Raw genomic sequence first — 26,152 nt, 5'->3', positions numbered from 1 at the left:
TTTCTCTAGCTCTTTACCCCACTTCACTTACTCTCTGAATAGAAAGCTCAATCTTCCTTGTTTGTACTGTCTGGAAATTTAACACCCCCAGCTGCACATTTCCAGCAGTAGGCCTGACTTCTGGCTCCCAATTCAAGTGAAGCTATTTTAGACGCCATTACCCTGTAGGATGCAATCTCCCTACGGAACCTGCCCGTGTCTGGGCCCGGTAACCAGCTGGTCTGCCATTTAGATTCTACTGACTATTCTGTGTTTCTGATCCAGCTGAGCATGGAGACATTTTCATTGTTTTTCAGCCCAGGTAAAATTTATAATTTTCTTAGTTTATATTTTACCTCTCATCATTGCTTTGATTCACTGGAAAATACAGGAAGGGTCACTTTAAAATAAACCTGATAGACCTTGCCAAGTTGACAGGACATGTTATACTTTTATAATCAGAAAAATACATAATTGATTTAAAACTCAATACAATACAAATGTATATACACCTAATGTTTATTCTCAATTATGAGAAAGCTATGCACAACAAAAAATGGGAAAGAAATAAACTGGCATATTAACATTCATTGCTCTGATAGGTAGGATTAAGGGAAAATATTTTATTTTTTATTCTTCATATAGTGCACAAAATTATTAAAATAATTTATTTAATTTTATGATTAGAACATAAACTTATTTTTAAAAAGCTACTGGTAGAAAAAATAAGCATTACATTAGTAGCTTTGTTGAAAATTATCATATTATACTAAAAAATAACACCAATCCAATAGGATTTCCTAAGGGAAACAATTAGTTAAAAGATATTTAAAATGAGCTTATCTGTTCAGAAAAATTCTGTGTTGCTATGTCTCAGAATTTAGACAAATCACTCTTTTCCACACTTGGTCAGAGTAATCAAAGTGTGCATCAAAGTCAAAATGATGACCTGGGATCCTCATTCTTGCCTGTAACTCGATATCTGCTTAGTACTTTTAAATTTTCTAAGGAAAGGAATGCTAGCTTGTTCACTGCTCTTGACTTGTTTATGGCACATTTTTTAGCATTCTATTATTCTTTTTTCGTTTCCTCTATTCACAGGTGAGAGACACAGAAGACACTAGATGACTATTTGGTAATGAATTGAATGGTTCTATAGAAATTAAAAGCATAAAAAACCTAAATGGCACCTGCAGTTTCTTCTTTGGGTTCTGTCCATAAAGAGCAGAATAGCATCTCCCACAGAGAATGAATGTGGCAGTAAAACATATAACTCTGGATGCAATAATGGTCTATTAGAGCCTTTTTGACTCCTGGTATCTATAATGCTTTAAGCTTTTATTTAGCAATGTGTTGTAGATAAAATCTCTCCTACAATTTCGTGTCTAGCATGTTGTCTTTTTCTTCGTATCTTATACACTTAAGGAACTGGAAAACAGTAAGTCCTCAATATAAAGTTGTGGAATAAGTGAATGAATAAATGAATGAATGAATGATATTATGAAAAAAGATGGTTCTAAATAGTGCTTTGGAACACTAGGTAAGAGCTATGAATAATACACTCATAGCTACAGTGAATTCTCATCTTTTTGAACAAACTATTCATCAATTTTGATGTAGTTTCCTCAACTGCAGTGGAAGATATGATGATAAATGTGATAAAATGATAGACCTGGAAATTTTTAGAGATTAATTCTTGGCTGAGACTAAATAAAATTTCTTTTAATTCTCTATTTTTCTTAACTATTCAAACCTAGTCTGTCAATGTGCAAAAGTAATATATAAGAATAAGCTATTTCTGCTTTTTCCTTTTTTTCATAAATTGCTTCTGGGATATCAACAGAAAAGCAATCTATTATCAGTTTTTTGGATTTATGTATTCTAATATAACTGTAAAGTGTAATATACTGGATAAAATTTAGAATAAAATATAATAATGTAAAATTGTTACTTTTTAAATGTATAGTGTACTGTAGATGGGTGTCAGTTAATTTTGCTAATGTTACTTAATTAGTGTAGGAGTACCTAAAGAGAGAACTAGTAGTTTTGGTGTAATATTACATTAATAATACAGCCTCTGTGAAAAAGAATATAAAATAAATTAGTGAGCTTGCCAGTAGATGAATCTGACATGTCTAGACAGTGTATGGAGAAAAGAAAAGGTGTTAAATATAAGACTGTAAGCAATGCAAGATTTCCTTAAGATTACAATTTCAGTATAATGTTATTTCCAATTTAATACTGTATGTAGCAGCTGCTAAACAGAACAAAATTAATAAGGGAGTCCATTAAATAACAGCTTAATCATTAGAATGGATTGAAATTGCACAGATGTAAATTCCCATGAGCTATAATAATATTCTCTTTTAGGAGTATTGAGAATAACTTGTCAAGTGTTCAACCAGTCCACTAAACAAAATAATCTAAATTAAAATATTCTGCAGTAGGAGTAAAAATGGAAGTTAAAAACTTGTATCTTTAGTAGAAAAGGGGTTATTGCAGGAGAAGTTTCAGTATTTTATAGACAGTATCTATCCTTAGTTTATTCAACTTTCTTACTTCAAAGAGGGAAATCACCTATATATTTAACATTAATTAGATAGATATGAATTGTTTTGACATAAGGTATTTCAAGTTTCTGGAAGACTGAGATATTTTTAATTTTCTAATTATAAAAACAATGTGTGTTAACTGTAGAAAACTTGGACAATACAAAAAAGTACGAAAATAAATTACATGTAATCCTAGAATCTAGAGACAGCACTATTAAAATCATATGTTTCTGGTCTTCTTTTCCATGCACACACACAAAATATTAGTTTTCAATCAAATTTGTACCAAATGGTAAGTGCATATTCATTCATTCAACAGATACTCATTGAGGAGCAACTGTGTGCCATTATATAAATTTGAATAATTAGATATTATTTGAAAACATTATTTTTAATGATTATAGATGACTTTACCTTTTTATCATTACTACTTAAGCATTCACTTGTTTTGACTTTGGCGTTATCACCAATTCATCCACTTATTTTAGATTGATTAGAACATTCCCCCATACCACTCTACAGATGGCCATGATATAGATTTATCACAAACCACTAAATAAGTTTCCAACTCTATTTTGTTTGAAAGGAATTCAAGATTTATCCTGTCAAATCAAAAGAACCTCAAAATTGCATACCTAATTAATTAAATAATAAATTCATGAACTGTGAATATGGTTAAGAATATGGTCTCTAGAGCTGAATATCCTATATGTCAACTCCAGCACTGCCATCTCCTAGCAAGCTTTAAACCTTTCTGTGACTTGTTTCTCTTTCTGCAAAATAGTAATGATAAAACTACCTACTTCATAAATAGCTTAAGATTAAATAAGTTAAAATGCATAAAGTATTCAATAACATTAACTGTTATTATTTTTTATTAATGTTTACTGAGTATCTTTTATGTCACATTGATTTTGCTAGAAGCTATGGTTGCAATGGAATACATATGGGTAAGATTGTGAACTCTACAAGACAATTAAAACAGATATTCCCTCTGCACCTCCACGTGGCTCCTGGGCAGGACCAGTGGGACAGGGCTCAATATTGAAAGAAAAACTGCAGTATTTAGGGGAGGAATTTGCCACCTAGAGCCTGTCCAGTCCATGCATGGGTGGGCCCTAAGTGGTCTTATAGACATGAAGGCTTTGAACCTTTTTTCAAGGGAAAAAAGAGAGAGATTCCATATGCCATTCTGGAGTAGCAAAGTTTTTTAGAGCAGTGAAAATACTTTATATGACATTATAATGATAGATATCTATGTCCTTATACTTTTGTCCAAACTAAGGTGAACCACGGACTTTGGTGATTATGATGTGTCAAAGTACGTTCATCCTTAGTTTAAAAAAAAAAACACCTCTCTGGTAAATAAAATAACGACTATGCATATATGTGGAGATGGGGTATGTGGGAAATTTCTGTGATTTCCTGTCAATTTTGTTGTAAACCTAAAATTGCTTTTAAAAAAAAGTCTTAACAAGAAAACTCAGGGCAGACATTTTTGGCAAAACTTTGGTTTCAGTTATATACATATATATGTGTGTATGTTGGATTGTGATGTAAAATGTATTTTTAGGTCAAAAACGTTTGCAAGCCCCTGTAGTTAAGTTACACTGGCAAATAAAAGCAAACATTAACCTCAAAAAAAAAAAACCCAGATATTAAAATAAATAACCCCAAGTAATTATATAATCTCAATCAAAAGTAAGGGATCTAAAAGAAAAGAAAATTAGAAGATGCTAAAAAGAGTAAAAAACAGAGGCATCCATATATATATACTTAGTCTGGGGCACAGGTGTGTGTGGGTGCCCACAAAGGGGGTTTCCAAGTTATTTACTTGGGAGAAGGAGAAGAAAAAGGGACAGTAGAAGCCAACACTGCTTCAGGCTTGTGAAGGCCTACAGGTAGAATGGAGCTTGACCCTGCTAAAGAATTAAAAGGAACTAAAGAGGGCCAGATGGAAAGGTGGAGACTGGTGAGACATGAGGCTAAAGATGAAATGAAAAAAGAAAAGAAAGAAAAAACCCCATATCATTCAGAGCCTTTTGAACCTTACTAGGGATTTGGGTCACCTTTCTAAGAGCCATGATGTGTCAATAAAAGAGGATTGATATGCTCAGATTTGGCTCCAACATCAGTAATAAATTTAAGTAAGACATATAGGTAAATAATATTTTATTATTAAAATAATCCTTAAGAGTAGTTGGTGATGGTAGAGATTACGAGAAGCAGATAGATCTGAGTAGTAGTTAGGGATCAATAGTAAGTTACAGAATTACCCTCACCTTACCACCTATTCCAGTTAAAAACCACAAGACTTGGTCCTATGGAAGCTAACAAAGATGGAGATGGAAAGAATGATACACAGGCTTCTACAATCAGATGAATAATGAAATCATTTACTAAGAGAAAGAACCCCCCTGCATGAAGAACAAGTTGGGGGAAAATATGTGTGATTTTGGATTTATTAGGGTCAAGGTGTTTTTAAGACATATAAGTAGAGATATTCAGTAGGTAGATGGATGGATTGGATGGACAAATAGATGGATGGATGGATGCATGATGTGCCTGGTGTTGAGAAAAGTGGTCTAGACTCAAGAGAAACATTTGGGAGTCTACAGCATGTTGATTATAACAGAAGCCATACTATGAATGAAACCACTTAGGAAGAGAGAAAAGTAAAAAGAATAGGGAGGACTTTGAGCCCTGAGGAATTCCCAACATTTAGAACCATGCAGGAGAATGTCTGCTGTCAACTTCGAGAGGGAATAGCATAATAAGATGAAAATCTTTCCTGGACAGCAAAGGGAAGAAAAAGTGTCAAGATGGAGGTGTAGAATGCTGTGGAATGCTAACCTGTGGGATGCTGCTGAGAGATTAAGAAAAAATGAGGATTGAGACATGTCCTTAGGATTTTGTGGCATCAAGGTCATTGGTACAGACCTTGTACAACAGAGAAGTAAGGATTAGAAACCTGACAAGGTGGGCTGAGAAGAGAAAGAGAAGCAAGAAAATGAGCATACTAAGGACGTGAAGGGGATACAGAGAAGAATAGTAGCTGAGGAGCCAAGTGGGATGGGGAATTTTTAGTTGTTTACTCATTGCTTTCATTGTTGTTCTTATTGTCTGTTATTGTTTTTCAGATGAAAAAGACTTAAAGGAGATTTAAATGTTAATAAGCAGTGAAGAAAGACAATTAAAAACACAGGTGAGAGAAGGAATGAATGAAAGGGTCAAATTCCTGAGAAGGTAGAGGCTTGAGGCATAGAATCGACATTCCATAGGAGAAAAACATCCTCTATTTTAACAGGAGGAACAGGCAAGAGAAGGGTGCTGGGGAGTTGTATTGTAGATGTGGTGGAGGATGTTAAAGTTCCTCCTGATGACTCTGATTTTCTCTACTAATTAAAATGTGAGGCCAACTGCTGAGAGTGAGAGACAAGGCAGGAAAAAATATCAGAAGTTTGTAAAGTCGAGAAAGAGTGGAATATGATGCAGAGTAGAGGGCCTGCTCGAATTCCATGAGCATGAATCTATAAATTAAGGAGTTTTACCTCATTATTATACATATTCTAACATTGTAGAGAAACTCTGTTCTACAGGAACATGACATCATAAAAAGCTTATATCCTCCACACAATCACTTTAATAAGAGTTCATTGTATTTTAAGAAATCTTATGATTCTACAATTCATGTTATTCATATACAATACAACCAAAATTGATTTGAGAAAAAAGAGGATAATTTTTTTGTTTAGGATGTTGTTTTCCAAATATGACAAATTTCCACCAATTTGAGTAGACTGCGATGACTACATTTTCAAATTGGTGAATTGTCCATATGGATGAAGGAATATTTAACTTACCAGGATTTAACTGTAGACACTGCTGACCTAGTTTTCTCTCTTTGCCCCTCTATAAACTAACACTGGGTTACAAATTTACCGCATAGAGCTCTGCCTTAATAAATAGCTAAGACAGCACTGAGCACAGAGCAAATGCCAAATAAATAATTGCTATTTGATAAAAATGGTTCTTATCAGCATGGTCAGTATTTGTATGTTAAAGAATGCTTCCAGGGGGCTTAAAAATAGTTTGCTCTCTTAAATGAGTTAAACATACCCACAGAAATCATGTTGACACTACCCACTTGCTTAGCAGAGATAAACATTAGTCCAAGCTGAATTCTTTTAATTTCAAAAATTTGGCATTAGAATTAAGAAAGCTTCATTGCTGCAAAAAATATTTTGGTATAAATAAGTTACAGAATCACCCTCACACTACTCACCATTTCAGGATACTGGGGGAGGTGTAGTGGAATGGAGGATTATTCCTTAGATGACATTTTCGTTTCAGGCTGACCACAGTCCAGTGGTTATTAGCAAATTAAATAAAGGTAACAAAGACCCACACTATCCTGGCACGGAAATATTGATTGTGTATCAGAGATCATCTATTCTCACCCAACAGGACTGGAAACAGTATTCACTGATGTTGTTGTAAATTGCTCATTAATCAAAATGGATTTTATTGAGCATCCATAGTGAGCAAAGCCTGCACTAAGTGATTCAAATTAACAGGTTGCCTAGTAACCATAAAATGGAAAAATTCCCCTGTGAAGGTTAAAATTAAATGAAAGGCAGATAAGAAAACACTATCTTTGATGGCATCTAACTATTTCATAAGGGATTTTTCTGCCATTATAGATATTTTCTTTTAAAGATAATATTCATTCATTCACTCATTTAATGATTCATTCATTTTGTAACTGAGTCACAACTATGATTATGTAAGGTCCTTTGCTTGATGCAATAAGGGAAACAAATATGAGTCAATATTGACCATGGAAACATGAGTCGTAGCAAATTTACCAAGCAAGAACTGGACTTTTGTTAATCTTTATTTAATGAGCCTAGTACTACAGCAATATTATTCTTTATTCCATATAAATCTTTTGCCATGGAGACATTAGTAAAATGCTCCTTGGAAAGAGAATCCTTCTTTTCTGGCTGAGTTGTAAAATCCTGTTGAAAATAGATTTACTAATAAGTTGCCTTCATACTTAAATTAAATCAGAGGATATAATAAAATTTTTTTCTTTTGGTCAGGATGAGGCCTATTTTGCACTAACTCATCTAGTTAATAATAATAATAATAAAACACAGAAAAGGAACTATCATCCATACTTAACTGTGATTTTCTGAGAAAATACATATTCTATATCCATGAATGACACTGCCAGTTACAAACAACACCCTCAAGCTGCTCCAAATGGCAAGCAGTCCTCCAATAAGAGGGCTAATGACCAAATGTAGGTGGGAGGCAGGACCATTTGTTAAAACCTAAGACAAATCGCAGGTGGTGTTGCATAGAAATCCCTCTGAGGATATAAGGGCATGCCTCATAGATGCTCCCTGTTCAACAATAGGGTTTGTAAGAATCTCAAGGACGTTGTCTTGTAGAAGTCTCATAAGGAGCACAAGGTAGAGAAGAGATTATCTGGAATATAAGCTTTCATCTAATGGAGTGAAGTATAAATTGAAACACAAACAGTCCACAGAGTTTTAAAAGAAAACATATCTAATTGAACTTGAAGGAACAGAGATAATATAAAATGAAAAGAGGTCGTTTGACCCTAATCTTTTGCAGACAGTAAGCAGGTAAGAAAGAAATTCAGCTGTAAACATAGGTTTCTTTTATTGGAAAAGGAAGAATGAATCTGAGGGCAGAACTAACAGCCATAGACAACAATTCCTACACCATAGTATTAAGACTTAATCAAGGAATTAGATTCAGAATTGCCACAGACAAGTGATTGCTGTGTAACCTGTTTTCCCTGTATTTGAATGGCAGTGTCCATTGTGGTTTTCCTATGCCTTTCCCACTATAACACGTTGAGTATGTGGGAGAGGAGACTGGTAGCTTGTTTCTTTACTTCAAAGGTCATCATTGCCAAGAGAAAAGGTAGTCAAGGACCTGTACCATAAGAACTGCACCTGGGAGACTCATGTACACCTGAACTCAGACTCAAGAGTTCATGCTGTAATGGACTGATGTTTGGGAATCCTGAAGGAAGAAATGAGTGTAATTTGCATAGGATTCAGCAGCAGAGTTGTTCTGAGCCTAATCAGCCTTGTTACCTGAGTCTATGTCTTTTTCATATCTGTATCCTTAGCATGCAGAACAGTGCCTGGCACATGAAGGAACTCAATTAGTTTTTGATTGTTTAATGAATAAATCCCCGTTTTCTTCTTTAGTGTTTTCATTCCTGCTTCCACTACCTCAACACACTGCTAACTCCACCTCATCATTAAAGCTTTTTAAATTTTCATACATATATGCCCTCTATTTTCCTGTGTTAAGTGAGCTTTGCCCCTGATTTCCCCACTATTTCCCCATGACCTCTCCTATGGAGGATTTTTTCATTCTTTTCAACTCTCATTCTTATCAACTCTCAGCATTTCTTCACTTGCTTCTGGATCACTCACTATTCTACCTTCATCCAAAATGTGCTGCTTATCTGAAAATTATGCTATCCTATTATATAACATTCTTTTTTTGATTTTATTGTTATCATGTGGACTTTCAGACATACCTCCACATTTCTTGAGAATTTCAGTACTTGCCTCGCACTTTCTACTCCACTTCCTCTCCTAATCTAATGCAGAAGTATAACATAGTGTTTAAGAATACAAGTTGGACAACCCAAGTTCACATCCCACAACCATCCCTTGTTAATATGTGACCTTGGGAGGTTACCAAATATTTCAATGCCTCACTTTTCTCATCTGTAAAGTGAGAATAATGATATTATTACCTTACAGCATTATATGAAATAATGTACATAAAGCACTTAGAACAGTATCTAGTATATAGTAAATGCTCAATAAACTATTCCCATGATTATGCTCTCACCTCATCCTAAAATCTTCCTTCTGCGTGCTTATGGTTCATAAAACACCACAGCCTCAATGCTTCTCAATACTTGTTAACTTCTATAAAATTCCACAGCCTATTATTTAAAATGGCATTTCTGAATTTTACTTTAACCCTTCTCAACATCTAGCTCTTCTTTTCAGCCAATAATTTTTTGTATTACTCAGAAAATGAACCCACCTGAAAATATGTATTTCAGATTTTCTTAGTATTCACAATGCTCTATTTTCCTCTTCTCTCTGATAGAAGCAATATCTGTGTTTTCTTAGATTGGCTTAGTCTTAATTTCTACCCATTCAATTTTTTTACTCTTTGTCTTCAATCCCTTGCTCTCCACCACCAAATTCCTCTAACTTCTAAACTTGACCAAGTCTTACTTATCTTAAAATAAACTAGCCATTTCTCCCTTGTACTACTTTCTTATGTTACCATCACATCTCTTCTTCTAATCCTCTAGTAAGAATAATCTGTATTCTCCACTTTCATTTCTTTATTTTGCATTTTCCAGTTTTATCATTAATTTCTAGAAATCTGGTTTTATCATATCACTCCTTAAACTTATTTTTCAAAGATAAGCAGCAACTGGATTAACAACAACAAAAAAGCATCTCCCTAGAACTTCTCCTACAATTTCTTTGCAGCTTTGAATATGCTGACCCACCTGAAGATATCCTCCCTCATTAGCTTTCCTGTGACTACTCTGCATTGTTTCTTAGAGGCAGCAGCGAAGTAACAGAAAGCAAATATGATGGTAGCCAAAAACTCATGTTCAAGTAAAGGACCCCCACCCAATGTATTAAATGAGACACTTAGCTCCAATTTCCTGATCAGTAAAATAGGCATAAGATTTGTTTGCCTTGTTCATTAGCTTATAATGCAAGTAAATAAAATAAAGGTTCTGAAAAATATCATAAAAGAGATAAAATACACGAAGTAGCTGAGTATGCTTTGATAACCTGAAAACAGAAACGATACAGAGAAGTATATTAAAGGACCCTTGCTACCAAATCTACTATGAAGCTCTAAAAGACCCAAAGCTTTGTATCTGACCTAGAAGGTGTTTTACTATTAAGAGATTTCAGACACACACACACCTTTTCAGAGTGTCTTCACCACAGCAAGTGCAACTTCCATGAAGGCTCTTGCCAAGAAGTTAAGAGATTTCACATCACAGAGAAATATATACAGGATCTTGTGGTGGCTCACAGCGAAAGAGAATGTGACAATGAATGTATGTATTTTCATGTATAACTGAAAAATTGTGCTCTACACTGGAATTTGACACAACATTGTAAAATTACTATAACTCAATTAAAAAAATGTTTATATATATATTTAAAAAACCCTCTGACTTACCTGAACTCCAAAATGCAAAAAAAAGAAAAGAAAAGAAAAAAGAAAAGAAAGGAAGTGAAGAGAAGAGAAGAGAAGAGAAGAGAAGAGAAGAGAAGAGAAGAGAAGAGAAGAGAAGAGATGAGATGAAACCATTGTGACTACATTGGGGCACTTCCATTTTTAAAATATTGTGGGAAACCAAAATATTAATGATACATCTTCACATATACAAGCATGCAAATTGAATTGGTCTAAATGTTAGTAAGAAACATTACCAGTTCTTGGAGAAGGGGCCCTTGCAATTTCTAAGGAGCAAGGTTTCTTTGTAACTGCTGTGTCCATGAGATCACATAGAAAGTTCTCATTTTCTGAAGGAAATGTATCCAGTGAAGCAGATGGTACAATTTCCATAGTGTAATTCCTCTTCTTTGGATAGGACTCCTGAAAGGAAGGAGAAAAATAAAAATAGCTTTGTGATAAAGATACAGCCTGTTTAAAAGGTAATAAGGTTCATCAGTTCTTTCAAAAGTGATCAAGAGGTGGTGATTTATTTGTTTGAAAAAGTTATGCAATCATGTAACCCCAATAATATCAGTGATCTTTTTAGAAGGGTACTTATAATTTGGTTCTCTTGAATTTATCACTGTACTAGTAAAATTCTTGATCTCTTTATGTAATATATGTGTACTTTCTACTATATGTGGCATAGGCTGTTGTTTAACTAATCAACTACTATTTCTAAGACTCTACTCCTTTGCCTGCTTCCTAGAGATAGCCATATAACTCAGTATTTGGCCAGTTAGATATAAGAGGAAGTTTGCTGGAAGTCTTCAGGAAAATTTTTTCTCCTCAGAGAAAATAAATGCAAAGAGGCTTTTTCAGAGCCTTGGCCATCCTCAGCTTCCTCTCTCTGGATGCAGTTTTGATGTCTGTGGCTAGGCAGTAAGCCTAGAATCAAAAAGGTAACAGGCCAAGAATGGCAACAGAAGGATAAAGAACCTAGGACCTTTATGTCATTGAGCTGCTCAAATAGCCCCAGGACCAGTTTTTGCAGGCTTCATAAGCAAATATTAAAGTTCTTATTGTTTGAGTAATTGCTAATTGGGTTTCCAATCATTTAGAGGTAAATATGTTCCCACCCAACACTATCTTTGTGAATACTGTTAACCAATATACTAAGGTTACTCTTTTCAGGTTAGGATAAAATTAAGGTCTAATTCTGTATTATAGATTCTTCAATATATTCTAAAAATTGGAATTTACTTCATTTTATAAGGTCTTAATTTCTTGTACAAGGTGTAACAGTCAACAAATATTTATTAGGCTTCTATCATAGACATTTAGGACTGTGCTAACTGCTAGAGATTAAAAAAAAAAAAACTAATAAGATATAAGCCTTGCCCTCAGAGAGTTCACAGTATACTCAAAAAGAAAAACAGATTATCTGCATGATGAATTTCACAATGAATCATGTTTGGCTTTTGATATTTTTTACCTTTATAAAGTATACTTCACTATCAAAAGAAAAAGAAATCACTTCTTAAAAATTTTCCAAGATATATCCAAGGGTTGGTAAAGATTTAGTAAAGCTAAATTGGTAAAGCTCCTATTTTTCTCTATAATGATATTTACAGTACAGTAGAATAAGTATTCAAGGTCAGTGTAATTGCTTTCAGACCACACCAGACCCTCACACATCAAAGAGTCAATTATATTCACTCTACTCTATTGAAAGCAGGAAATTGGGAGTAATTTATTTTTAACAACAAACGGTGAGAAAGTTGAAAGCATCCAGAGGAAAGCAATCAGGATGGTATATGATTTAAAAACCATGTCACAGAAGAAATGATGAAAGGAACTGCAGTGTTCTAACCCGGAAAATTCTAACAGCAGCATAATAGTTTTCTCGACATATTTGAAAGGCTATCCCTCAAGAGCTATCCCACAAAGCAGGGAAGGGGAGAGGTTGCTGTGGTAGATTTATTCTAAAGTTCATAAAGGCAGAACAAAGACCAATGTTTATAAGTCAAGGAGGGTAAATTTGGGTCAACACAAAAAATAATTTTCTGTGAATTAACAATATTGCTTATCTTCTAAAATAAAAATGCTCTAATGTAACAATTAGCTAAAAAAAATAGCACTAGAAAGCAACAGAAGGAATTTCTCATAACTGGAAATGTTTACACAGAACGATCTATTAATAAAATTATGTATAAAACACACTGTTCAATGAATACACCAGATGACTGTAAACTCCATGAAGGCTGGGATTTGTCTTGTTCACCCCTCCATCCTCAGAATCTAATACAACTCCTGCCACATAATGGGTGCTCAATAAATATTTACTGATCAACTAAATAGTCAGTTTCTAATATCCTTTCAAACAAATCTAAACACCAGTTAGGAAAAGGATAATGCCTTTTTAATTTGTAAAGTACCCTACTTTTCTGTTTTCCATTATCGTTTACTGTCTTGCATGTCAAAAATGAAAAAGTGAGATTACAGTAAGATTGTAATGAGTCTATGAAAAAAGAGTCTCCAGCTTAAACCCTGGTGCATCCTAAAATTAAATTAATCAGAACAACCTATTCTTCACGGATTTCGTTAAGTTGGACTTTTACTGTGTTTATAAAGAATTATGAGGATTTTAAAGGCTTTGAAATTTAACCACACAGGATGAGTTAGTAGATTAAGTGTATACAATTATTAGAGAAATATTAGAAAATATACAGAGAAAACGTCACATGAAAACCCAGCATGCTCAGATAACTAATAGTAACATTTTGGTGTATATTCTCCCAGATGGCTTCCCTCTGTAAACGTGTATGTGGACATGTGGGTGTGTGCAAAGGAAAGACAAACTATTTTAAACAATAATGAAGTATACCCTCTTCTGCTTCCTAAGGGAGTGCCATCATTTCTCACTGGTGCAGAAGTCGGTAGTACACACATGGCTTCCTATGGAAAGTGAAAGGCCCAAGAGAAGGGGATAGTACAACAAAGATCGTAAAACTATACTTTTGTACCCAAATATTTCATATTGCCAAAAAAGTGGGACATTCAACAAAGTACCTGACAAGTATCCCTCAAAAGAGTACATATGAAATTACAAAATAATAAAATAAATACACGAATGTTCATGTTTAAGAGATAAAACATTACCACTGAAATTCACCCCTCCCATCCCACGTTCCCCTTTGCATTCCCAGCCTCTCCCTCCCCAGCCATGGCTAAATCTTTTTCTGAACTTTGTGTTTATAATCCCCTGGATTGTTGTTAAAATTTAACTACATATGTAAGTATCAATAAAAAAAATAAACTGTCTCATACTGTATGCTTTTGAACTTAATATATATAATATAAAATGCTCTTGTCCTTGTGTGACTTTTTTCAATCAATATTGTATTTCTGAGTTTCATTTATTTTCAGTGTGACACAGGAGTCCACCATACAGGTATACAAATTCATTTACACATTCTCCTGACAATGGACTTTAAGACATTTCCCAGATTTTTTTTATTAAGGACAATGTTGCTATGAATATTCCTGTACAACGTACCTTGGTACATGTAATCAGGGTACATTACCTATTCCAGTAGTCATGGGGCAGAGAATCAAGAACAGACATAAGATGGGAAAAATGAATGAAAGCAAGAGTTCTACATAAGGAATTTGCAACAAAAGGTAATCATGAGAACTGAGATTGGATGCCTTGTAGATTCTATAGACATCTTGAGGAGGGCATTGTGTTTTCCCACCCAAAGTAGGGTAAAGGTTCAAGGGATTTTCTGTAAATCTTATGTGAAGATATTATATATAAATATATAAAGGTATTATATATAATGTTTCCCAATTTGATATTTACCTTTAATAATGTATTCTGAACAAGTTTCAAGGACAGATATATGTCTATATGATAAATTTAAGTTCTGATATACACTTGGTCATAATTTATTTAGCCGATCTTATCGTATTGAAATTTTAATGTTTTTCTTTTAAGGGAACACTCTTGTGCATATATCTTTGCTTACACGTTCAACCAGTTCTTTTGAAATAGAATTCCTGTGACAATAGGTATATGCCATATGCTTACATATAACTGAATTTGTTTCTAGACTTTCTAATTGGTTCCATATGTCAGTCTATTCTAGTACCAGAATCGTTCTGTTTTGATTTTCGAAGCCTTAAAATTAATTTTTCTATCTGTAGCATATGTCTCTCCTCATATTCATCCTTATCAAAGCATTCATGATTATCCTCATGTTTATTTTTCAAAAAAAAAAATCTTTAAACATTTTGTCAATTTCCCCTTTTCTTTGTTTCCTGACTGTGAACAAACTTCCATACACCAGCCACTCAAACAGCCTGGGGACTATCTTCATTCCCACTCTTCCTCAACATCATGCTCAGTCATTCCCCAAGTCCCATGTTCAACACTGAATTATCTATCTAAAACACACTCATTTCTCTCCACCCCTGCTACTGCCCTAGTCCAGGTCACCAACACCTGTCATCTGAACTGCTAGAACAACTTGCAAACCAGCCTCCTTGCCTCTAGCCCTGCTTCTCTCCCAATTAACTCACTTTCAAACACTAACATAAAGTTACTAAGTCAGTTAAAATAAATTCATTTTCTTTCATCATAACTTTATTTGATAAGAGAATCAGAAAATGTTCTAGTCATAGTACATGCTGATTCTTTTTAAGCATTTAACTTGGTCTTTCATAATATTCCCGAAATTCCACGCTGAATGATGTCATTAAATGCATTAATAATCCAGATAGTAAATTCATTAAAATAACAAGATCTGGAAGAATAAACTAAAGGTTGAAAATAATCCCATTAATCTATAAGATAAATGGGGTTAATAACTAAAGACATGCTTGTCTAGCACCTAGCAAAGTGCCATGTTCATAGCAGGACTCTAAGAGTATATGCTAAAAAAATATGTAAAATAGTTAACATTTCAGTTAGTGTTTTAAGGTCTGCTTCCTTGACTAGAATTAAAGAATCATAGAGGCAAGGACCACAACCATCTTCTTCACATAATATGCACTTAATGAACATTTGTTGAATGAATGAGATCTCAAAAAATGTTATTCAAAAACTATCACATATTCAAATCACTGTATGAACAGCAACTTACACTTACGAAGTGTTTTATAGTCTGCAAAGTAAATAGTATTTCATTTAGCCACAAGATTCTTATTTAGTTCTCGTAACAATTCTACCAATGTTACTATTATTTCTATCCAGACCCTAAGGCTTGGAATTATTAGGTGTCCAATATTAAACATCTGATTAAAGGAAGTTTCAGGGATCCCACCTAGATCTTATTTCAGCAAATTTAATGTTCATATTATTGTATCACAGACAAAAAGGACTATGACAGATCTTTATTGTCACAACTAAGAGAAACAGGAAACTCTGCACATTATTAGGTAGTCTCCAGCCCTGCCAACTTCTTAGTCTTTGTAAGCCCTCTTCCTTACAGTAGGAAATCTGGATTTTGATATACAGGTTAATTGCCAAAATACTCTCGATGGTAAATTGTGGTAATGGACCAGAGGGACTAAAATAATTGAGAGCCAACAATTTGTGGCTCACTTTTCAAGACTCCATTGTACTAGTCTAGCAAAATTTGGCTCCAATTTGGTTAGCAGTTTTTACTTTTTTCTTGATATTTGGCCTCTATATTTATTCTAATGCCTAGCTCCTGAATCCCAGACTTATTTCTGTGCTTGAAGTTTTATAATGGTAGCACGCCTAAGACTGTGCTCTCTGCCTTGATCTTTGCAAGCTCTCTTCTGATTAATGGCTTGTTCTGAAATCCTGAACAGATCGCTAAGGCTCTGTACTGCCTAACTTCACAGCTCCTGAGAGAATATCCAGCTTTGATGCTTAGGCTTACTTAGTCAGATTTATTCTACCTGTTACAGTTACTTGTACAATGTGTAGACCAAATAGTGCTTCAAAAAGATACATACTAAGAGCACTGTATAAACTAATATTGTGTACCCTCCCCAAGAAAAAAATAAACAATAAAAGTATACATAATATGCTTTCACTTGCTGTTTGCACTGTGTTCCTATAAAAGTTTAAAATCATTGGTGGGGGGCTCAGTCTAACAAGTCAAAGTTTATTAGCGACTAAATATGAGGTCCTATGGTTCAGTACAGAAATTAGTGATAAAGATTCAGCTTGGGAGTATGTAGATTAGCAATACCAAGAAAAAAGAATCAGAAGTTACAGCTGACAGTATGAGTCAGAGTGTAATACACCAGTTAAAGAAAGACATAATGTGGCACTGGCTGATTTAATACAAGAATGATATTTAGATCAGAGAATGTGACAGCCCTCCCTCCCTCTGTGCTAATTAAAATTGGGAATGATCTGGTTTAGGAGTTTCATAAGAGATAGGCTAACTTTATGATGTTGACCATCCTTTGTAAGTTGGTGCAAGATTTTATTCATCAGAAAGGCTGAAGGATACTTGGCCTTCTGATTCATGAAAAACTTTAGCAACAATCAGGGACCTGGGCATTGTCATTTCTCAAAAGCACCAATGATGTGGTTTTTAAAATCAGAAGTAAGGTGACTTAGAGGTTTTCTAGTTTACTTTGACATCTGTGACTTGCCTCTTAACACAGCTCTATTCTTAACCACACAGGGGAAATTGAAGCAGCTCAACCAGCACTGTAGCAAGACCACACTTGGTACACTCAGCTTGGTACTGGGGTCTACATTTGAGGAGGTGTAAAGACCAAATGGACTGTTTTCTCTGGACATGGGTAAGGAAAGCACTGCGTATCAAACTCATGCCATGTGGGGAGGGACTGAAGAAGAAAAGTTGCAGGAAAACACGTATCACAAATATTTGAAAAACAGAAGAGTGACTAGAATTGTTAGAAATAGAGCAGACAGGGAGATTGTAACAAGGAGACAGATTTCAGCCCAAGACAAGCTTTCTAACTATTAGAGCTTCCCAGTAAGAAATAGGCTGTTTAGCAAGCAGCAGGTTCTCTGCCACTGGAAATCTTCAAGCCTATAAGGCATCTCCTGAGAACAGAATACGGTGGCTTGATTTAGATGAGTTTGAAGATGTCAGGTAAATAACAGGAACAGGAATAATAAACAACAGGAATAGTATTGTGTTAGTACTACGATACAAGCTACCTGCATACTTCCACTGCTTCCTCAACTCTTTCTGATAATGGGGAAAGTAAAACAAATGCAAGGGAGTATGTGTTTATGGCTCTTTCGAAGATAGAGATGACTCACAATTCCAAATGACTCAAAGTACATGAAAGCTTTTGTAAGTTGTTTTACTGTTCTGACGTGTTCTGCAATATCAAGAAAAGTATGTCCTAAAGACTTACAGTGACATCCAAATAGGAAGACTGCAACATGAATATGGAATAATAAGAAAAATAAGGAAATGAGAGACTTTGAATGAAGGGAAGAATGAGCGACAATAAGACAGGGAAAGGACCATTGATGACAGTGGTAGGCGGAATAATATTCTCTTAAAGATATTCATGTCCTAATCTCCAAAACCTGTGAATATATTATACCACATGGTAAAAGGGGCTTTTAGATGGGATTAAGGATCTTGAGATGGGGAGATCATCCTGGATTATCCAGGTGGTCCACTGTAATCACAACGGTCATTAAAAGTGAAAGAGAGAAGGAGATTCAGTATTGGACTGATGTAATGTGAGAGACTTGACAGGCCATTGTTGGCTTCAAAGGTATAATATAGGCATGAGTCAAAGAATGAATGCAGATCATAGAAGCTAGAAAAGGCAAGAAAATAGATTCTTCCCTAGAGTCTCCAGAAAAGAATGCAGCCCTACCAGCACCTTGAATTTAGCCCAGTGGGACACATTTTGGACTTCCAGAATCAATAATTAATAAAGTTATGGTCTTTTTAAGCCACCGAGTTTGTGGTAATTGGTTAATGCAGCAATAGGAAACTAATATAATAACACGAGAAGAAGGCAACACAAATTATTAAGAGCTGAGAGAAGAACATTAAAATTGGACTCCAAAGGAAAACTACACCTTGTTATATTTTGATATGACTCAATATTTTAAAGATAGTGATTCTTTCACTTTCACTTAGTTTTAAATTTAATGCAGTCGTATTGCAGTAGTTTCCCTCCCACTCCATCTTGGATCTTGACAAGTAATCCTAAAGTGCACTTGAAAAAATAAATGTCTGACAATAGCTAGGTATCAATTTGAAAAGAGAAAAGTAATGGAGCGGGTAGAGATCAGCATCTATCAGATGTTTAAATAAATCATAAATGGCTCTGGTATAATAATTGGAAGACAATAAATTAGAAGAGAGAATTTTTGAAAAAGCTCCAATGCTTGTGGAAATTTATTATATAATGAAGGTGATATTTCAAATCAGCAGAAAAACAGTTGATTATATAATAATTGCCAATGAGAGAACTGACTAGTCACTTGGAAAGACATAATAAAACTGTATTACTACTTCATTCCTTAAACCAAAATAAATTTCAGATAAATATTTAAAATAATTTTAAAATAATCTTGAAATACGAATGAACTTTGACCAAGAGCTATAACCAGACACATAACCAGAGCTGTAGATAAAGAGATTGATGAATTTGTGTACATACAAACATGAAACTTCTGTAAAGCCATTAAAACATCAAAAAATAAAGAAACATGACAGATTTGGGGAAATTCTTTGACACATGAGACAAAGGGCTAACATCTTTATTACATAAAGAGAGTTACAAATTGCAATAACAGAGATCATCAACTGAAGGGAAAAAGTGAGCAAAGGATAGGAGTAGTTCATGATAAATAGCTAGAAATTTCTAATATGAAAAAATACTTGATCTCATTTATAATTACATATATGTAATTAAAGTAATACATGCTATACCATTCCTGATCAAATTGCTGTAGAATGTACATAGTGTTAGGAAGGATTTGGAAAGACGGGTATTCTGTATACCACTAGTTGAAGTGTGAATTGATGTAAATCTCTTTCAGGCTAATTTGTCAATTGTTAGAGTAGACCTTTAGAAAGCATCAACTCTTGGACTTCTGCCATGTTAAAATTTTTCTTTCACTTGGAACAGATGAGATTGATAAACTGCCATTATTATTCATAGAGCATGGTACTGCAAAGGCATCATTTATATGTATTGCATAATTATCAATCTTGCTGTCTAAACAATTATTTTATACATGCCACATTTAATGCTTCTGTTAAATAATGAAATGAAGGTGGGGAGTATGTGACAAAAGCATGACTCATATCATGAATGAGAACATTTATAATCACATTTTACCAATAACAATCATCTGAGTTGTAAGTGTTATCAAGATATTGTCCCTTCTGGTAAGTGTTACCAATCAATGTCCACAAAGCTTGATTCTTAATTAAGTCTCTCTTGATCAGCCACTTCAAAGTTTAGGTGCCAATTATATATTTGAAACCACAGTGTAAATCTCAGCAGCAAAGTGCTGACAAACCAGTGTTGGTACCAAGAATGTTACTTTAGGTATGTTATAGTTGATTTGTGTCTCCCCAAAATTTATATCGAAGTCCTGACCCCTAGAATGTGATTTTATGTGGAAATATGGGCATTGCAGATGTAATTGGTAAAATCAAGAAGAAGTCATTTAGGGTAAGCCCCATAGAAAGGAAATTTGGAGACAGACACATACTCAGGGAGAACACCATGTGAAAACTTCAGTTATGCTGTCACAAGCCAGGGAATGCCAAAGGTTGCCAACAAAACCACCAGAAGCTAGGGGAAAGGCATAGAACCGATTATTCTTAGAAGCAGCCAGCCCTACTGACACCTTGATTTTCGATTTCTACACTCCAGAACTGTGAGAAAACAAATTGCTGTTGTTTAAGCCATGCAGTCTGTGGTACTTTGTTACAGCAGCCCCAGTAAACTAATACAGGATTTTTTTAAAAAAAGAACTGATTTCAGAAAACTATTGACTAATCTCTTTTAGTGTTCTAAAATCTTTACTCTTGGAAAATAATAATTACTAGTGACTAGCAAGGTAAAGAGGATTATCTCTGTTTTAATAAAATTCCCAAAAGTGTTTCAAAAATCTTAAGTGCACATACTCTTTTACTCAGGAATCTACTTCTAGAAATCTTTTCTACAATTAAACTCACAAATACAAATAAAAATGTATATGTAAAGATGTGTACTAAAGCATTGTTTATAGATTAAGAGGACTGGAAATAATTTTTTGGTTCATTATTAAAATACTGTTTAATAAATATTCATATAAGGAGACACTGTAGTATATATAATGCAGAGGTCCACAGACTTTTAGACTACATAAAGTCTACTTTGGATCATTTTTTAATAACTCAGACTTATTTTCCCCCAAATTTTTACTAAATCAGAATCTCTGACAGTGAGCCTGGAGATTTATGTTTTACAAGTTTCCCAGGTAAAATTAATGCAAATGGTTGATAAAATAGACTTGAAAAACACTGGAACAGTAATGAAAGAGTATGGAGTTATCATCCTAGCTCTGCCATTTTTAGCAAAGTTGCCTTAGCAAATTCTCAGTGTCCTCATCTGCAGTTTTAGAGTATTAACAGGATCTACCTCAAAGGGTTGTTGTTGGTTGTGAATAAATAATAAAATTAATGAAATACTTTTGAAATGAAATGAATTTTGTAAAGTACTTAGTGTCATGCCAAAGTGCCTAAATGCTGAAAAAATGTAGCCATCATTACTATTTAGTCATTCAAAAAATGAAATGAATGTGTAGGTACTGATACATTGAGCTAAAACAAATAAAAAGGGAAAAATAATATATAATGTACATTCATGTCTGTATAAAAAGAAAGTATGCACACATATTTTATACGCATGGAATATTTCTAGAAGGAATGATTAGAAACTCTTGGTGGTTAACATTGGAGAATGTGACCATATTCTCTTTTGTTTTGCTTGATCTTTTTAAAAACTATATATACTTGTTATTTTCAGAGAAAAAAAAAGTCCATAAGTCTAAATACCACCTAAGGAAGATGATGATACCATTTCAAATATATAAGAACTTTGATATTTATTTCTGGTAGTATTGTGTAGAAATTTGCATATCCCAGGTGAAATTGAACATGGTTGGAATCCCAAGAATAATCTTCTTAATAAATTACACAAATGCAACTAAAAATATGTCAAATGCCAAGCAAACTAAATAGGGATCAGCTCAGTACAAATCTTCATAAAAAGATCTAGATAATCTACATAAGGAGTGAAAAGAAATAGAACATAGTTCACCAATAACAAGGTGACAAAGAGAAAAACTACATCTTATGAAACATTATGAGGCTAAGAGACTAAGGAATGCATAGTCTAGGAAGTATTAATTATAGCCAAAAAAAGAGAAGAAAAGCAAAAAAAAAAAAAAAAAACACAAAGAAAGAAACCAAGATTATTTATATGAAAGGATTTCTTTGCAATATGAGGAGTCCAAGCCTCATATTCTTTTTTGGAAAGAGGCAGAAAACAAATTATTAGAAAAATAAACAAACACTGAACTAATAAATAAACTGAAAAATTGAATATTCAAACATAAATAAAGAAATAGGATTCACAACTAGGTATAGGGAGCCAGGAGATAAACCTGTTAAAGCTGTTAGAAAAATAACTGAGATTTAACTTAAGTATTGAGAAGACAAAGGACATCACCAAGTTTATAAGAAGAAACTGCTGGATTGCTGTTGAAGTTAAACAGACATTTGTTTAGTGTTGGTAGGTCTGGTAATAGCGAGGAGCCCTGGGTGACTGCTGAAACTCGGCTTGGGGTCTTTATTCCTGATGTTAGTGAATGTGTGACTTAAAGGGCAAAAGACAAGGCAGACAGAGTAAAATACACTACATATTGCTCCCAGGACATTCACCCAGTCACCTGGGCACAAACTCTTGGAAGCATTTTACTTTCTCCAGTTCCATCATGCTTACTGTTACTATAAAGAAACACTCAGCAAGTTCTGTAAAATTTGCACTTTATAATAACTCCTAAACCCAGTATTACTTTTCTATTTCTATAATCACCAAATTAGTTCAAACTTCATCGGTTCATACCTACGTTACTTTAATAGTCTCCAATCGCCCATCTCTGAGTCTATTCCATTTTTACACAAAGGGTTTCTACCATTTTGAATAATAACACATGTTTTTCAATGTAAAAATTTTTTTACAAATCCCTATATGATAATGTTGGAATTAATTTATAAATTTAAGGAGTACAATAAATGACTTCCTCATTCCCTGCACAAATTATAGGTAGGAGTCCAGGGGTTGAGAAATCTTTTCTGCAAATTGTCAGAGAGTAAATACATTAGGCTTTTCAGGCCATATGATCTTTTTTGCAACTACTCAAGGCTGCTGTTGTAGCAATAAAGAGACACACACAATATGTAAACAGACGAGCTTTGGTCTGCATAATAAGTCAGGTTTGTTTGGCAATTAGCCATCCCATGAATAAAACAGAAGTTTCTGGCAAATGGATTAAAATGTCAGCTTGGGTTAGTGACAGAGCAGACACTAACGTATGTGGCTTAGGTACTACTATACCCAGAATTAGACAGACTAGCCTCAGGTTTCCCAAGTCTGAGCAGGTTCTTCACTGCTAAGCTTGACTGCACATACTCTGTGCCGGTGAGAAGATCACAAAGAGAATTAGTGACACATGATCAGTTTCTGCTCCCAAATTTACAAATCATTTAACTCCTTTGAGGGAGTTAATACATGAGCAAAAAACAGAAAGTTTCTATTTTATTAATCAGAGCAAAACTTATCCACACTTGAAAACAATAAAAATGGATATGTAAGACCTATTATTTATGTAATCTATAGTCGAACTTGGTGCCTGTATAAAATTGCAAGCCCTTTACAGTACCTCTATTGAGCGGTCCAGTTTGAGATCTACAGCTTCATATCATTGCTAAAAAGTAGGTATTATTATTAAAGGACAATAGTAATCATCACATGAATATTTGTTGAATGAAAATATAAATTTTAAAATAATTGTTCTACTTTTCAAGGTTTCCAATGCCTCCTCAAGGATATCTTCCAAACGAAATGTCTGTTAGGATGATGTACTCAGTAATCCTCATTCTGAATGTCACACACCCGCCTCTGTCTTGCTTATGCTGTCATCACCTCTTCTGAGGATCAGGGGCTCCTCTAGGCCTGCAGAAATTCTCCTTTTCTTCACAATCGATCATCAATTTTACTTAGTTCCTGAAGCATTTCATGATTACTACTGCCTACATGGCATTTTTCTTCTCTGAATCTAAAAACAACAGTAATATTCTGTACAGACAATTCAGTATCTCATGACATACTAGATTTTAAGATACTATATTCATACTTGATATTTTTACTGCTAGCTACTTCTAAATTCTGTCTTCCCACAGAGCAAGTGCTCTAAATAGTGCTTTGTTAGAACTCAATACAGCCCAATTCTGGCACAGAGTAGATTCTCAAATTTTTAAAACTTATATTAAATGATTGGATTAACCAATTAACAAGAGGATGAATGAATAAATAATATAAATGACAAACATTAAGAAAAGATAAATCTTGAGAATAAGGAATACAAGCTAAATGGCCTCCCAAAGCCTTCCTCCCATCCTTGTGCTATTTTAACAGAAACATTAATTATAAGAAAACCCCTGTGCAATCACTAACTTCTCTGCTCATGGAGACAAGTAAGATAATACCATAATTGATTTTTGTTATTTTAGCTTCCAAGTAAGGTAAATAATACAAATCTATAATTCAATGTTTTGAAGAATCTGGAAGAACACAAACATTGATGAATAATCTAATTATTTAAAATATTAAAGAAGACTATGGTGCAAAGGCAACATGGAAATTTGTACTGCTATCTCCAGTTTTAGCCTTGTTAGAAGTACATACACAAGTGAACAACTGCATAAGAAATGGTCATAAGTTAGAGGAGAGTCCAGAAATCTAATTTTGATACCACACAGGAATTGACATTTCTCAATTATAGGAATTAAAACAATCGTCTCATTGATAATCATCTCCTTTTTCATTTATTGCTTTCTCTCCTCAAAGACTTTGGAAAAATAAAGGAGAAAAATCATTTGAAAACTAACGATGAATCAACATGCTGACAAAAAAGCATTGTGTTGTAAGAAACAAGGAGTGCTTGAACACAGGATTCTTTCACTTACAAAAGATACACTATTAAAACACATTCTATTAATACATATTCAAAGCTGTGAACCTATCATTTCTACACACAGTAATTAAACCCCAATAACACAAAACTGTAGAATTCTTACATCTGCTTTACCAGAGAATCACTGGTTAGAAAAGTAAGTTAACATAATAAAACATTCTGGAATATCTTTAGACTTAAAAATAAACACCTTTCCTTTTCTTCTCCTTTTTCTAAATTAATGTGATTTAGGAAGCCTTTGATAATATTTAGCCTTTGATAGTATAAAACCCTGGCTTTAAAATATATCACTTATTCATTTAATCTTTATGATCACATGTCTGCAAAGAGCTTAAGGAGAGACTGTTAGTTAAATAAAGGAAATTTTAAGATGTCACAATAAAAAATTGCCACATATCTGCCTTTCTATTGTCCTAATTATTATTACTCTACCATCATCTCTGCAGAGCAGAGCAGCAACATTTATATCTTTTGAAACTCCTCTATTCCCTTACTCCGCAGATCCAGTCCATCACCAAATTCCATGACCAATTCACCCTTGCGTTTCTGAGTCCATAACTGCCATGTTAAGATAGGCCTCAGCATCACACATGTAGATTATTGGCACTGCCTCTAAACTCACCTCCAGCTTCATTTTGCCCTATGCAAAACCAAATCATTAAGATAATCTTTAAGCATCATTATCCTCACATTATTCATGGTCTACGAACTCAAGTACCTTCCAAATACCTTTTATTCAAAACAAAACATTCTAGCTTAGCCTTTAACTCACCAATCTCTTCTACTCTATACCACTTTCCAGTTAACTCCATGCCAGCACTCTGCCTCATCTGAGTTCATCTGCTTATTGGTTCAGCTTAACACTAAATTTAAACATGATTTACTCTTCATCTCTTTTAAAGGCCAGGGAAGAAGCACTTCTGGAAGAAGTAAGGATCTCCAAAAATCCACTCCTCCATAAAACAACAAGAACATTCATAAAAAATGCCAAAAATCAATTCTTTCAGAACTGGAAATTAGCCAAAAGCTTACAACAATCTACGTAGAATCTATTCCAGAAAATCAGCAGAACCTTTGTACAAACGGTGAGAATTGTGGCATTTTA

The 26,152-nt window shown here is 34.1% G+C and overlaps 1 protein-coding gene across 9 annotated transcripts in view; it reads right to left on the bottom strand.

Annotated features, from left to right (window-relative positions):
• Nucleotides 1–26,152, bottom strand: part of ANKS1B (ankyrin repeat and sterile alpha motif domain containing 1B) — an 860,784-nt gene that overhangs the window by 571,756 nt on the left and 262,876 nt on the right. For all 9 annotated transcript variants that reach the window (XR_012510715.1, XM_074375248.1, XM_074375245.1 and 6 more), the window contains exon 10: nucleotides 11,075–11,240. Coding sequence is in view for 8 of the 9 variants with exons in the window: in XM_074375248.1 (XP_074231349.1) it covers nucleotides 11,075–11,240 (166 nt within the window). In the remaining variant the exon portion in view is untranslated. The remainder of the gene's footprint in view (nucleotides 1–11,074; nucleotides 11,241–26,152) is intronic.

The sequence above is a fragment of the Camelus bactrianus genome, chromosome 12, assembly GCF_048773025.1.
Source record: "Camelus bactrianus isolate YW-2024 breed Bactrian camel chromosome 12, ASM4877302v1, whole genome shotgun sequence".
NCBI classification, from domain to species: Eukaryota; Metazoa; Chordata; class Mammalia; order Artiodactyla; family Camelidae; genus Camelus; species Camelus bactrianus.
The sequence above is the reverse complement of the archived record's forward strand: the minus strand, read 5'-3'. Positions and strand labels throughout refer to the sequence as shown.